General features: G+C 42.6%; 1 protein-coding gene across 1 annotated transcript in view; it reads right to left on the bottom strand.

The window, feature by feature from the left end:
- The window catches only part of TM9SF2 (transmembrane 9 superfamily member 2), a 30,296-nt gene extending 16,098 nt beyond the window's left edge, over nucleotides 1-14,198 (bottom strand). The window contains exons 1-5 of the mRNA XM_041423383.1: nucleotides 13,953-14,198; nucleotides 9,018-9,085; nucleotides 7,864-7,957; nucleotides 7,047-7,174; nucleotides 980-1,109 (exon numbers count right to left, since the gene is read on the bottom strand). Of these exons, the coding sequence (XP_041279317.1) occupies nucleotides 980-1,109; nucleotides 7,047-7,174; nucleotides 7,864-7,957; nucleotides 9,018-9,085; nucleotides 13,953-14,084 (552 nt within the window). The 5' untranslated portion in view covers nucleotides 14,085-14,198. The remainder of the gene's footprint in view (nucleotides 1-979; nucleotides 1,110-7,046; nucleotides 7,175-7,863; nucleotides 7,958-9,017; nucleotides 9,086-13,952) is intronic.
- Between the last annotated feature and the right edge of the window lie 211 nt (nucleotides 14,199-14,409).

The raw sequence follows: 14,409 nt of genomic DNA, 5'->3' as shown, positions 1-14,409 counted from the left end.
AACTCACAAGTAATTTTAACAGCTATGTCTACTGAAGTTCTGTTAGAAACTCTTAAGGGTTCTATCCCCATCCTTCCTACAGAGCACCCCCAGTTATAAGAATAGTTACATAAATGAAATGCTCTTCAACAGTATATCAGTTATTTCTTCAAAGGCTATTTTCCTTTTATTAAAAGCAAGTATTAAAATAAGATTAAAATAATACTGCCAGATTACATATTTGATCATAAATGCATCCACTCACATGGAAACTCTAAAACCAACTCATTATGGAGGCAATTAAACAAAACTGGCAACCACAGAAACTGTTATCTTTGGTAAGATCTATTACATAAAACAAACCATTTTGAAAAAACCCAAAAACCTATCCCAAGTTCTTAGTGACCTTGCCATGGAAGAGGTCTGTGGTAGTCTAAAGACTTCCTGGACTTTCTGTTCTATTGTCATCTCCATAATGCTTTCAGTGCACTTATCTGGATCTCCACCATCTGTCACGAGAGAATCTTTGATCATGCAGAAATTTTATATCTTTTTCCATCAGCTCCCAGTTTTAGGGAAAGCAAACCTTCCAAAAGTACCCAGAGGTACAAACACACCTATGCAAATCTGCTTCCATGAAAACACTTCTATCCCACAAAAACATCAAGTCCAAGCCTTCAAACACTTCCATTTCTTAGGCAGTGAAGGATGACATGCTTTCCTACACCTTTACCCTCCACATGTACTGGATGTTATGCATGTTCACCCCTTGATCTTTTAGAGCTCTTCTGTACTACAAAGCCTAAGAGACAAGGTTCTTAGGCTTCGATCAGGCTTTCAAACTGAGGTACTTGCAGAGACCAAAACACTTGCCTGTTTTTAGGCAACATGGGTTCTTAAAATAGCAAGGACTCACCCCAGAAACATGACACAGGACAAATGCTAGTCTCTAAATTAGTAAGAAGGGGATATTAAAAAATATATAACTGCATAAACATACGTTAATAACACAGGCATCTTTTGGACGGCCATCTTCTGTAATATAACAGCCAATAGGAAAACCAGGATTACAGAACCTCTGGCCATCTTCTACATCATAACACCACGTCACAGGCATGTTGTCCACAATCCTGCAAATGACATAGTGACACTTCACAAGTTTTCAAAATACACAATGTAATGGAAACAAAACCAGATTAACATTAATCTACTTTGCTACATTCATTACTGGAATATTGACTACAAAAATAATACTACCCATGGAATTGCACTGATTGCCAATCCAAGTTCCAAACGAGTTACAAGCATGTAGCTCTTCAACTGAAACAGCCCTACTCACTGCACTGTTTCATGAAGTCCCCATACAAAACCAGCCCAAAGCCAAAAACTCACCCAGCCCAAATTTGTAACAATTTAACTTATTATTTTGTCTTTAAATATTGGCCAAAATAATCAAATTTGCTAAACCAGCTAAAATTGACAATTTCAAGACAAAACAAAACATTTTAAAAAAATCCTACATCACATATTACTAATTCTCCAGCTTCCTCATTGCAAAATACATTTTTTCATGGCACTCTTAAAACTTTTTTTTTTTGCTATTTAAGTGAATTACTAATCATTAACCTCATTTATAGCTACCGAAGAGTATGCAACATTTTAAGTAGATTATTTGCATTACTAAAAAATTGTAAGCCACCAAACAACTGGAAAAATAATAACTTTCAAACCTGCTGCTTTTATATTATTGCCTCACAAGATTTATACTCATATTACCTAAAACCAGGGGGTTTATAGGTCAGTTTCAATTAAAAATTTGTGGAAATGCACACTCCCATAATGAGTTGCAGAAAGTTATAAGACAGTAAGATACAAACTGTATTTAACATGCAACTAACAGTACAAATGTCAAAACCAAAAACATACTTTTAAACATAGAGAAAGGATTCTGTCCCTTCTTAAAAGGAACTACTGGAAGACTCTAAACCAATTTATGTTTTATGAAGTGTTTTAAGCAGCTAAAAGATTAATCCCTAAAACATGTCATGTAAAGAAGACTTAAAATTCAGTATCTGCCAGCATTAATTGCCCAAGGTATATTTTCAAAGGTGTACTAATAAACTTAATATATGAAGACATTAGACAACTGCCACATTTTGTGCATCACTAAACCAGAAAAAGGACATCCCACTGAAAGTTAACACAATTTTGTACAATTTACCAAGCTCCTGAATGTCTTTACAATTAAGTGTCTTAAAGATACTTTCAAATACATAATTAAAAAGGAATTATGACTTCAGATAACAAAAACAAAGCAGTATTTAATCTGCTGCATATTGGAACAGCCTTCAAGTTTGTGCCACTTTTCACAACACATCAGCAGACGGGGGAGAAAAGAGTGGTATGTGCTGCCTTTATCCACACAACATGGAGAGAGCTGCATAATCCCTACCAGCAGCTACCCAGCAGAAATAAACTGCAGTATCCTTGGTTTATACTGACACAATAGAAAAGGTGAAGACAGGCCCTACAAAAACAAGAGTTGCCAGGTTTTCAGGACATTCCAAAGATTATGGCAGTTGCAAGCAGCAACAGCACCAATTAATTACTACTCACTTCACCATGCTTCTACAAGGTACAATGATGCTCCAAATTAGGAGGTATTCCAGATTTAGATTCATTACACTTTGACCATATTATATGAGGCCAATGGCATGAGGTTCAACAAGGCCAAGTGCTGGGCTCTGCATGTGGCTCACAACAGCCCCATGCAGCACTACAGGCTAGGGCAAGAGTGGCTGAAAAACTACATGGCAGAAAAGGACCCAGGGTGCTGGTCCAGAGATGTCAAACATGAGCCAGCAGTGAGCAGCCAGGTGGCCAAGAAGGCCAGTGTCATTCTGGCCTGTGTCAGCAATAGTGTGACCAGCAGGACCAGGACAGTGACTGTACTCAGCACTAGAGAGGCCGCACCTCAAATCCAGTGTCCAGGTCTGGGCCACTCACAACTAGAAAGACACTGAGGTGCCGGAACATGTCCAGAGAAGGGCAACAGAACTGGGGAAGGGCCTCAGGGTGAGTGGCTGAGGGAGCTGGGGTTGTTTAGTCTGGAGAAAAGAAGGCTCAAGAGAGACCTTATTGCTATCTTCAAACGCATGGCAGATGTTCAAAGTGGAGGTCAGCCACTTTTCCCAGGCAACTTGCAATAGGAAGAGAGGAAACAGCCCCAAGTTGTGCCCGGGCAGATTCAGGTTGGATATTAGAAAAAATTTCTTCACTGAAAGGGTGGTCAAGCACTGGAACAAGCTGTCCAGGGAAGTCATGGAGTCATCAACCTCAGAAGCACTTAAAACCCTAGATATGGCATTTAGGGACACGGTTTAGTGGCGGAATTGGCAGTGTTCAGTTAACATTTGTATTTGGTTTGTGTGGCAAGGTTTTGGTTGGGGGGGGGTATAGAATTTTTTTAAGAACTGCCAGAGGTTTTTTTTTAAGAACTCCCATGTCTGAGAGAGCCAGTGCCAGCTGGCTCCAAGACACTCCCTGGTGGCCAAGGCCAAGCCCATAAGTGACCAGAGGCAGCACCTCTGGGAAACAGATTAAGGAAAGGGAGAAAAACCCCTTCACAACAGCATCTGCAGCCGGAAGAGTGGGAATTTGTACAACTCTGCAGACACCAAGGTCAGTGGAGAAGGAGGGGGAAGAAATGCTCCAGGCACAGAAGCAGAGATTCCCCAGCAGCCCATGGTGCAGCTCATGGTGAGTCAGGCCGTCCCCTTGCAGCCCATGGAGGACCCCACATCAGAGCAGGATGTGCCCTGGAGAAGGTTGTGATCCCATGGGAAATCCACACTGGAACAGGCTCCTGGCACGACCTGTGGCTCCACGGAAAGATGAGCCCTCTCTGCAGCAGGTTTGCCAGGACCTGTGAATCCATCCTGTGACCCACACCTGGAGCAGCCTCTTCTTAAAGGACTGCACCCCGTGGAAGGGACCCACACTGGAGCAGTTCCTGAAGAGCTGCAGCCCATGAGAAGGACTTGCACTGGGGAAGTTCATTAAAAACTCTTCCATGGGAGCAACCCAACACTGGAGCAAGGGCAGAGTGTGGAGAGTCCTGACTCTGAGGAGGAAGGAGTGGCAGAGATAATGTGTGATGAACTGACCACAATCCCCATTCCCTGTGTGAAGGAGGTGGTGAAAACTGGAAGTGAAGGTGAGCCTGGGAAGAAGGGAGTGGTGGGGAGAAGGAGTTTTAAGATTTGGGTTTATTTCCCATTACCCTTCTCAGATTTAACTGGTAATAAATTAAACTAAATTCCCCAATTCCAGTCAGTTTTGCCCATGACAGTAGTTGATGAGTGATCTTTCTCTGTCCTTATCTTGACCCTTTTGCTACATTTCCCCTCCCCTGTCCATTTGAGGAGGGGAGTGACAAAGCAGCTTTGGTGGGCACTGAAGTGTCCAGCCAGGGTCAACCCACCACACAGCGGGACTCAATGATCTTAGAGGTCTTTTCCAATGCAAACAATTCTGTGCTTGTGTATTTGAAATTTTGTATCCATAACACATGCCAGAGAGATTGCTTGTTTTTGTTAGTGTTTTCATCTCCTAATCAAAACAAGGCAACATACTGCAAGTAAGTTTGGTTTAGATAAAGGCTTTCCTTTGCATCTATGCAGCAAAGACATACCGAGCTGCCTTCAAGCAGCAGCAGCAATGCCAGAACAAATTGATAGTTAAGCAGCAAATCATTTTTTACAGCTAATCTTCAAATTTAAAATGACTTGAAGAGATTATACATGTGGAGCAAATATGCTATTCAACAGTGTTCTTACATGTCTCTCAAGAACATCTGGTGATGAACATTGTCAGCCAAGATATCAGTATAGCTCTTCAGTCCAATTCAGTATGTCAATTCCTAATCTTATTAAGTGGCTTTTGAAACCTTTCAAGTATTTTGCACCATCTGTGCTCCCAGGAATTTCATGATAAATTGAAGCTGGATAATAACCCTCTACGGAATCCTCACTTATGCTACCTTGTTCATCCCTGTACAACATACCTCTGTACCATACTCCTGGAGCATGCATTATTAATCACAAAATCCAGCCACGGCCACTTTGTGAACCTGTGGCTAAGAAGGACTAACAGACATAACCAGGGATTTTTCACTGGTTTCTAAGTTTTAAAGCAGTGGGCAGAGAGAAAAAAATTAGTAAAAATGCCACTAAAAGAATTAAAAAATAACCTAAATTTCAAGGGAAGTTTTCACACTGAAAAACAGAATTATACCTCACTTAAACCTCAACAGTCCTATCAAGTTAGCTACGCCAGTTAAAAACAAATGTCTACTTGAATACACTAAGTATATTTTTTAAGCAATTTAATCTACAGGGAAAAAAACCCAAACCAGTCTGAAGTACTTTTTTGTATGATTAATTTTACACAGTTCTGTTTCAGCTTCTGTCAACTTAAATTATGAGCTTTCCTAAAAAAAAATTAACTTATTTCAAGCCTCGTAGTCTTGGGAAGCTTTTTTAAGTTACACACCAAAACATAACACAACCTTTTATAACTGAGTCTTTTATGCCAGACTCACATGCATTACTGAAATTCAAAGTGGTGCAAATATTACAAACATATGGAGTATTTAAGAGGAATATAATCAAGTCCAGTACATTTGAAGTTCCACTTACTTTGCCAACAGGCATACACACTTCAAATCCCTGCAAAAGCAGCTGTACATTTCAGTTTCTTTATGGCTTCCTTGTTCACCTACCTGAACATATGACTATTTCCTGTGAACCCTTCTGACATAACCTATCAAATTCCTACTACACTCATTTTCAAGAGGTTCCTAGAAATACTTATGTCAGTGAACCACAGTTTATCCCCGCAAAGGGATATCCAATATCAATTCTTAACAGTAGAAAATGCACTTGTTGCCTTTCCCAGCCTTTCCTCTTCAATTTCTTTCAAAATTGAAGGAATGGAATATGACATCACAGAAAAACAGTTAATGACAGTGGCAACATTCAGCCTGGGTATTTACTAAAATACCCAAAAAGTTTGAATCCAATTAGATGAAGACAAACACATTTGTTCCCATAAAGCAGGAGCCCATATTTGGAATTAGGGCTTACCTATGAGTGACACCAGCTAATGATGCTCATGCATTCCTCGCTAAGACATGCCTCAGGAACTCATGCCCAAGTTGTTCCTTCTATTCTTGCACCTGAAAGCTGCTGTTGGCAGAGCATGCCAACACGTCAAGCACTAAATAAACACCGATAACACGGCTGGGTATTTCCAGTGTCAAGACTGAGCCTGCTGATAAACATTTCACAGCTCTTGGATGTGGGTGCGGTGTTGGGAAACTGAGTATGTCCCTGAGATTCAGCACACACAATCAGCCTTGCCCCACCCTTAATGCCCATCTGACGAGGATTCAGTGTCTGAGCTCAGAGCCCCAGCATGCTCCAAGGTCAATCAGATGGTTACAAAGAGGCCCAGAGAACAGGCTTGGAAAGGACCAAGCCTTTATGCACTCCCCAAAATTATTTCATTAATTAGTTTTCATTGGCCACCTTTCCCTTCCACATCCATAGAAGAGAAACAAACAGCGCAGCGCATAAACGCCTTTCAGAACTGTTGATCCTGTCTCCTTGACACAGCATTTGAAGGTGAGTGCAAAGGCTCTCAAGGAAAACAAAGACACCATAGCAACAGAATAAAGGTCCAGTAAGACTTTTCTCAAGCTAAGGCAGGACTAACCTCAACATTTACAGGTGAGAAAAAGCAGCAGTATTTTCCAGTAAGCACAAAGCTTTGTGTTTAGAAATAGATTCATTTCCATTGCTCCTAATGCTTACCCTTCAAGTGAAGGAATTTTTATTTTTTTACAATAAACAATATAATATTTTATGCAAAAACAGGGAAGGAAGAAATTAAGTGCACATATCTAGTGTTCCATCTGTATTAACTTGAAAATACAAAAGTATAAACTAAATTATCACCAACATACTATACTAACCAATCTCTGAATTTCAGACTTACCAACTTACCAGTGATGTTGATAATTCAGTAGCATACTTTTTTTCAAAAAGTCTAATTTCTGTTTGTCTTCTGGCTTTGTGGTATCATACGTTTTTGTACAAACAGATTTACATGTCTCCCTCTTGTTGAATGTGAACTAAGAAAAATGAGAGACTCATGAGCAAAAAGATTGTAACAAACTGTCTCAGTACATAACAATTTATCCTATACATTTCATTGCCTATACTATTACAATGCAAACACCTAACAAATTACTGAGAGTAGGTACATCAACCCTCCAAAGGAGGTTTTTATATTGGTGTGTGCTCTAAACCTCTCCTATGCTCACTGTAAGAGCCCTACTGCAAGAGCTCCTTGTTACTAACACATTTTCTGCCATGATTTACCAGATAAGTCATTTGACCTCACAGCAGCCATGCTGTCACAGGCAGCTTCAGTTGGTAACTGTCTCTCCTACTACCTCTGTAGAAGAGAATGTGAGAGCTTCAGTCAGCAGGAAAGACCAGCAAGGTAATGCCATTTATATTCCTCCGTTTTATGGCTGCAATGTTTTCAGATCTGGTTCTAAGAAACAAGAGTGCTGAGCAGCAATACTCAGGTTTTGTCAGATCCCAAAGAGAGAAGATAACCTGCACAGCATTTCAGGCTATAGCCCCACAATGCAAAGCACACAGTTACGATTACGTTAAACTGACAGATTTTTATCATGTGGAATTTCAGATGCTGAAGCTTTCTCAGATAAAGCCCTTGTGAAAATCATCTTCAAGATGATTCTGATCTCCTTTGGTTACATTTGAATGCATACATTACTGTCAGAGAACCAACCCTGTAAGGAGACGGTTCTATCCTCTCTCCAAACAAGACTTGGCCAAGGTTTTCAGATGGACGCTTCTTTCCTTCTGCTTGACAAAAATCAAACCTGAATTAGAGAAAAGATACAAAAATGAATAAAATATTCTCAGCTGCCAATAATGTTCCCAAATCAACATGTTTATCACAAGTAAAGGAACTACATGGCTTTCCCTGTAGACAACAGTTTCTTCATTTAACCTGTGAAATGTGAAAACCACTATCCTGGTTTGAGAATAAACCAGACGAAACAGAACCAACATTCAAATCTCTTCATCATTTATTTCAGAAAATTGTAGCTTAAGTTTCTTTGAGTAATTAGAAGTTTCCTATTTGAACAGGATTTTAGACAAGAATCTTCACCTAGAGTTTAATAACGACTCAGAAAAAAAGCATGCAGGCCAGATTCTGGAATTTGAGGGAAAATAAAAATAAAGACAGAGACAGCTCCCTTACAACAAACACTATTAAACAGGTTATTACAGTTTTATTCAGCAACACATTTAATAGCACATCCTCCACGTTTTTCCAGTCTATTTTTTAATATAGCACATTTGTTCTTTAAAGTGTAGACATAACTGGTGCTTAAGCTCTTCAATATTAACAGTCAAAATATGCTTTATAGCAAATATTCTTTATAGCAAAAACTTCACATAGTTGTACCAGGCACTGATATATTTTCTGCACTCCTATGATGTGTACAAAGAAAACATTTAACACCTCATTAAGATAATTGATGGGATGTTCGCACCTCATTACCACTTTAACTCATCTGGGATCGGCTACTAAAGACAGAGGTAATACTTTGATCTACAGTGACAACTGATGCAGTAAAGTATCATATATTTATAACCTTAAGTTACACTACAACAGCGATTCGACCTGCATGAGGGCCTATAAATCCATGCACTGAAGTATGAGCAAAGACGACTTGAGACAAAGGAAGCAATGCAGGCATCCATCTGCTCATTGAAAATTCTCTATATGTAAACTCATGTTAGCAAAATAAATAGCCACGCCTCAGTGGCACACTGCTGTAACAAGAAGTAGATAATACTTTAAGGTAAATTAAATGCATCTTTTTGGAAAAACTGACAAATAAAATGGCACAAATGGTATAATATACTTACGCAGTGTATTCGTAGGGCAGGACAGACTCTACTGAGTCAAGCCTGTTCACAAACAGCTCGATTCCAGACTGAAAGAGCAGAGATAATCAGCAGTTACATTTGAAGAACTCCTTCAATTCCCATGGATATATAAAAATAGATTTGTTTGAATAAGGTTAAGGAAAGCTGAAAATGTAAGATCTGTGTAAGCATACGTCTTGATGGGTAAAGAATTATATCTGCTGGGAGCACAAGTAAAGCACTATCTAACCATCACAAAAGCAGAGACCACATGACAAAAACACTTAAAGGCTAACATAACCATTCCAACTACAAGATAGCAGGAAACCATGCACAAAAATAATATCCTTAGCACAACTGCCAGTGTTTGACTTTAATGTACCAAGTTAGAGTCATATTAGTCATCACCACAACTTTTGTGTAATAAAAGTCTTCAAAGAACAGGAAGAAAAGTGCAATGAGGCCAGTAGTGCTCCCTGTAATTAAGGACGCTCCACAATTTTATCTGTGTAGTAACTAAAAACTGAACTATGATAATTTCAACAACGTATTCAGACTGATACAACATTTTAAGTCTGACCAGAATCTCTTTTCAAAGAGAAGGCAAGGATACCCACATTTACCTTCCTATAGAAGTTTTTCACTAACTCTATCAACTCAAGTAAGAACCTGAAATTCAGTCTACTGTGGTTTCAGACTAGTTTGATCTATATACATTAATTACAGATGGGCTACTCCACTTCTGTGGAAAGGGAGAGGTCTCTCACTCTTCCCTCAAAATTCCTTCCCTAATTCTAGTGTTGCAGTTCCAATAAATCTCAAGTGTTTGCCTTACACTGCTTTTGGCAGTTATCTGCTTGCACAGTAAACCAACCCAATGGGCTTAAACAGCAAAAGACTTATACAAAAAAATTTTGAAGAGCAGTTCTTAGTATCACAGCAGGCTGTCCCCACTTTTAGCTAAGACAGAATTTTCTTCTTAGTAGCTGGTACAGTGCTGTGTTTTGTATTCAATGAGTGAATAATGTGATAACGCACTGAAGTTTAACTTGTGACTGGGCAGTGCTTACTCTGAGTCAAGGACTTTTCAGTTTCCCATGCTCTGCCAGCACAGAGGTGCACAAGAAGCTGGGAGGGAACACGGCCAGGAGAAGCTGAACTGAACTGGCCAAAGGGCCACTCCATACCATGGAATGCCACGCTCAGTATATAAACTGGGAGAGCTGGCTGGAAGGGAACGATCACTGCTCTGATGTGGGCTGGGCATCCATCAGTGGGTGGTGACCAACTGTATTGTGCAACTTGTTTTGCCTGGGTTTCATTCCCCACCCCCCTCTCACCCCTTTTCATTAAAATTATTATTATTATTATTATTGTTACTATCATTAGTAGTATATTTACTTTTTTCAATTAAACTGTTCTTATTTCAACCCACAAGTTACTTTCCCCCTCAGTTCTGCTCACCATCTCACTGGGGTCAGCAGGGAACAAATGGCTGTGTGGTTCTTAGTTGCTAGCTAGGGTTAAACTGAGCTGTCCTACTGTGCAATCAGACAAGAGCTGAAGAGCAAAACAAAGGTGAATGCCCTCAAGAACAAACCCTCTCCCTTTCAACAGCAAGCCATCTATTTTCTTACCAACAGAAGAGCATTTTCTCCCTATGAAAATTCACTCAAGTTTACCCAAACCAAGAAATTCTGGAGAAAAAGAAAATATAGAAATGTTCACATGTATCTGTAGCTCAGATACTTCAGTTGGGTACTGTGTTTTACTGATATAACTTAGCTGTCCATGTGCAAGTCAGGATGCAGTCCTGGGAGACACAGGAAGGTCTGTGAGCTGTTAGCATGACCCACTAAGTGAAGACACACCTTCAGGCTCATCTTTCCCCTGCCCTAAGCCATGCAGACCTGCTGCTCACCTCAGGGTAGTCTATGCTTGCCATAATTCTGTGACTTCAACTCCCTAACACAGCGGGAAACTAGACTGGCAAAAAGTTGGATAGTTTCCTGACATGTTAAGCTCAAAACCACAAGTAACACAGCTGAGTCAATGCAGAGGACAGGAACACACTGCCCAGGGGAAGAAAGCAATGAAATATCTCACTCTCAGCAGTGAGAGGGAATCAGATTGCCTCAGCTGGCCGCAGAACCATGGCCTTAAATTAGCTACTTTTCATTGGAGGAGATTTACATGAATGCTGCAATTTTTCCTAAGAATTATATGCATTACTGCAGATCATCATATTTGATAAACCATTTCCCATATAACACCAAACCCTTTTTGGAGCAATCAGGATTTTTTATAACTGAGTAAGGATTCTTAATCTTTAGGCAAGAATTACTATTTAAGTATGCACAGATCCCATTCCATTTCTGATGATATTCTAACCAAAACCAGAAGAAGCAGCCAATCTGAGTTTGCCCAAGCAGATTAGCAGGAAACTTGGAGAAAGGGGGAAAGCCACGGGTCTCATTGCTCTTAACTACATGCCCCGTTAACAACATCTCATCACATCTCACCAACACAGGACAGGAGATCACAGGGATCATAATGGACAAACAGAAGGTACTGAGATCTGGCATGTGGATCAAAATCCTCAGGTAGAGGAAAATGCACTATTACTGGCACTGCAATTAACAGTGAGGTCTCATTGCTCATCTCATCACATCTCACCATCACAGGGATCATAACAGACATACAGAAGCTACTGAGATTTGGCATGTGGATCAAAATCTTCAGGTAGAGGAAAATGCACTATTACTGGCACTGCAATTAACAGTGATTACTGCAAGAAACCTGTGAGAAAAGAAGCCTGTCCAAGGAAGCTTAATTTTATCCACTTAGATAAATATGATACAGCAATAATCCAATCATATAGTGTTTCTCCTTACCAGGAACCAGAGTACATTCAGCTGTAGACTACATGGAGAGAATGAGATGTGAAGAGTGCTTTAGACTTCTCCATATGCCTATGTCTAATGTGGCAATTGCTAAGAGGTGGCTAACTGCAGAAAGAATATTTGCACTACTACATCTGTTGAGGTGTTCAGCTGCCTGCTGGTGGTACATTTACATTACCCAAGTACCTCATGTCACATTTATTAAATGATAAAATCTCAGGAGACAACAAGCATTTTGTACGTGTTTTATGAGGCATAAAAATGCAGAGACATCTGAGAAAGATCACACCGTAAGTGTCTCCCGTAAGTGTCTCAGGTTAGCAGGCGACATGGTCCACCTGACTTAAAAAATTAAATCTTTCTTCCACAAGCTTAAAACAGAAATAATCCAAACACAGCAATGTTTTTCAGGGATGTTGTGAAAAAACACGAACTGCGGCTTGAAAGCCACAGTTTGAGCACAGCGGGAACCGAACCACGCTCGGAGTCCCTGCAGCCACAGCCCCAGCTGAGCCTGTACTGAAAAAAAACCCCTTCCTTAAGAGGGTGGTGAGCACTATAACAGGTCACCCAGGGAGGAGATAGATACTCTACGCTTGGATGTTTCCAAAGCTTGCTTAAACAAAGGTAGAGCTGAGTTGATCTAGTGTTGACAACAGTGGTGCCTTCTGTCCTCTCATGCTCCATACTCATGAGGTTGCAGTATGTGCCCCGTTGAGGTCACTTCCAAACACCACTTCTGTGCTCCTATAAAAGAATGTCCACAGGATATTTCACTACTACAACCGAACCGCCTTCATTGTGCGCGTGGCTTATTCCAAGCTCTGCTGATTCAGGACAGCAGGAGGATAAAGTTAGCACATGGTATTTACCAAAAGCACACGGTTTCAAGCAGGCTCTTATTCTGAAGAATTATGAACCAGTGTTTCATGCAAGGCAGAAGCTGAGAGCTCAGAAAATGCAGGACAGCTGCTTTCTACAGTAGTAAGACCATGGACCATGAAACTGATTAGTCTTGAACTTTCTCATTCAAGTATTAAAGCATAGTCTGCTGTAATTTCCATCACAGCAGCAGGAAACAACTTCAAAAGATGCTCCAAAGGAGCAAAGATGACTTTTCATCAGAGGAGATTTACATTAATGCTCCCCACCAATATCCTTACAAACGAGTTATTTGGTTATGCGAAGTTTGCTCGTCACTTCTGCAGGCACGAAGCTAAGTTTAAGCTTCACTGACATTCCGGGGTCTAGAAGCCCTTACACTTCGGGGTCCTGCAGCCAGGAAGACACAACAAGGGGAGTGTTACAGGATGCTTACTTTGACATCTGCTCCAGCCACCATCTGCTCGCTCCTGCCAAGAATCACACACACCCTCCTCGGCATGACCTGTCACTGCCACCCTTACTTGCTGCAGCTTTCCGGCAGGGATTTGAAAGTACCCAAGAGATAACCGAGCTTCCTACTTCCGCGACGTGGCCGTATCTCACAGGATGAGCCGACAGCTCCCTCCTTCCCTCGCAGGGATCGTGGTCACTTCCCAGCCAGGCAAGCACCTCTGCCATTCCCCTGGGTCCTCTGTCTCATCAATTTCCTTTTCAAGCAGCAATGGCCATAAACTAAATCACAAGAAGTTCCACCTCGACACGAGGAGGAACTTCCTCACGCTGAGGGTGGCAGCGCACTGGAGCAGGCTGCCAGAGGGGCACGGAGCCTCCCCCTCCGGAGACATACGCGTCCCTGTGCCACCTACTCCCGGTGACCCTCCCTTGGCAGGGGGGTTGGACCAGGTATCTCCAGAGGTTCCTTCCTGAACCCTAACAATTCTGTGAGCAGTTTGAGCACAGCGGGAACCGAACCACGCTCGGAGTCCCCGCAGTCCCCACAGCCCCAGCGCCGCCGGAGCCCCGGCACGGCACGGCGAGGCGGCTCCAAACCCTCGGGACAAGCTCCACTACGCAGCCCCCGCGGCAGGGGGACAACACCCAGGCCGCGCCGCACCCGGGCGGCCTCAGGGGCCTCCCTCAGCCTCACCTTGCACTCGGGCTTCTCCTTGCCGGCCTCGCAGAAGCTGACGGGCGCCAGGCCCGGCAGGTAGAAGGCGGCGGCGGGCGCGGTGGCCGCCGCCAGCGCGGCAGCGACGAGGAGAAGGCGCCGCAGAGCCATGTCCGGCTGCGGTACGACGGGGCAGGGCCCGGGGGTCGCTGGGCGGCAGCGGGGTCGCGCCTCCGTCTCTCGCCCCCCGCGCCCGCCCTGACGCGGCCGCGCCGCTTCCGGCTCCCCCCTGGGGGCGGGGCCGGCGCGCGCGTTCGCTTCCGGGGTGTCTCGCGCCCCCGTTGCCACGGCAGCGCGGCCCGGAGCGGCCGCGCCGGGAATGCGGGACGGGAGCCCTGCCAGCGGGTCCAGGGCGCTGAGCCTGCCCTTCTCTTCAGCCCGGGTGCTGTGGCCAGGTCGGGGCTCCTCCGGGCGAGAGAGACAGGAGCTCCTGGAA

The sequence above is a fragment of the Onychostruthus taczanowskii genome, unplaced genomic scaffold (genome assembly GCF_017590055.1).
Source record: "Onychostruthus taczanowskii isolate IOZ18803 unplaced genomic scaffold, ASM1759005v1 scaffold77, whole genome shotgun sequence".
Taxonomy (NCBI): domain Eukaryota; kingdom Metazoa; phylum Chordata; class Aves; order Passeriformes; family Passeridae; genus Onychostruthus; species Onychostruthus taczanowskii.
This window is presented reverse-complemented; position numbering and strand designations above follow the sequence as displayed.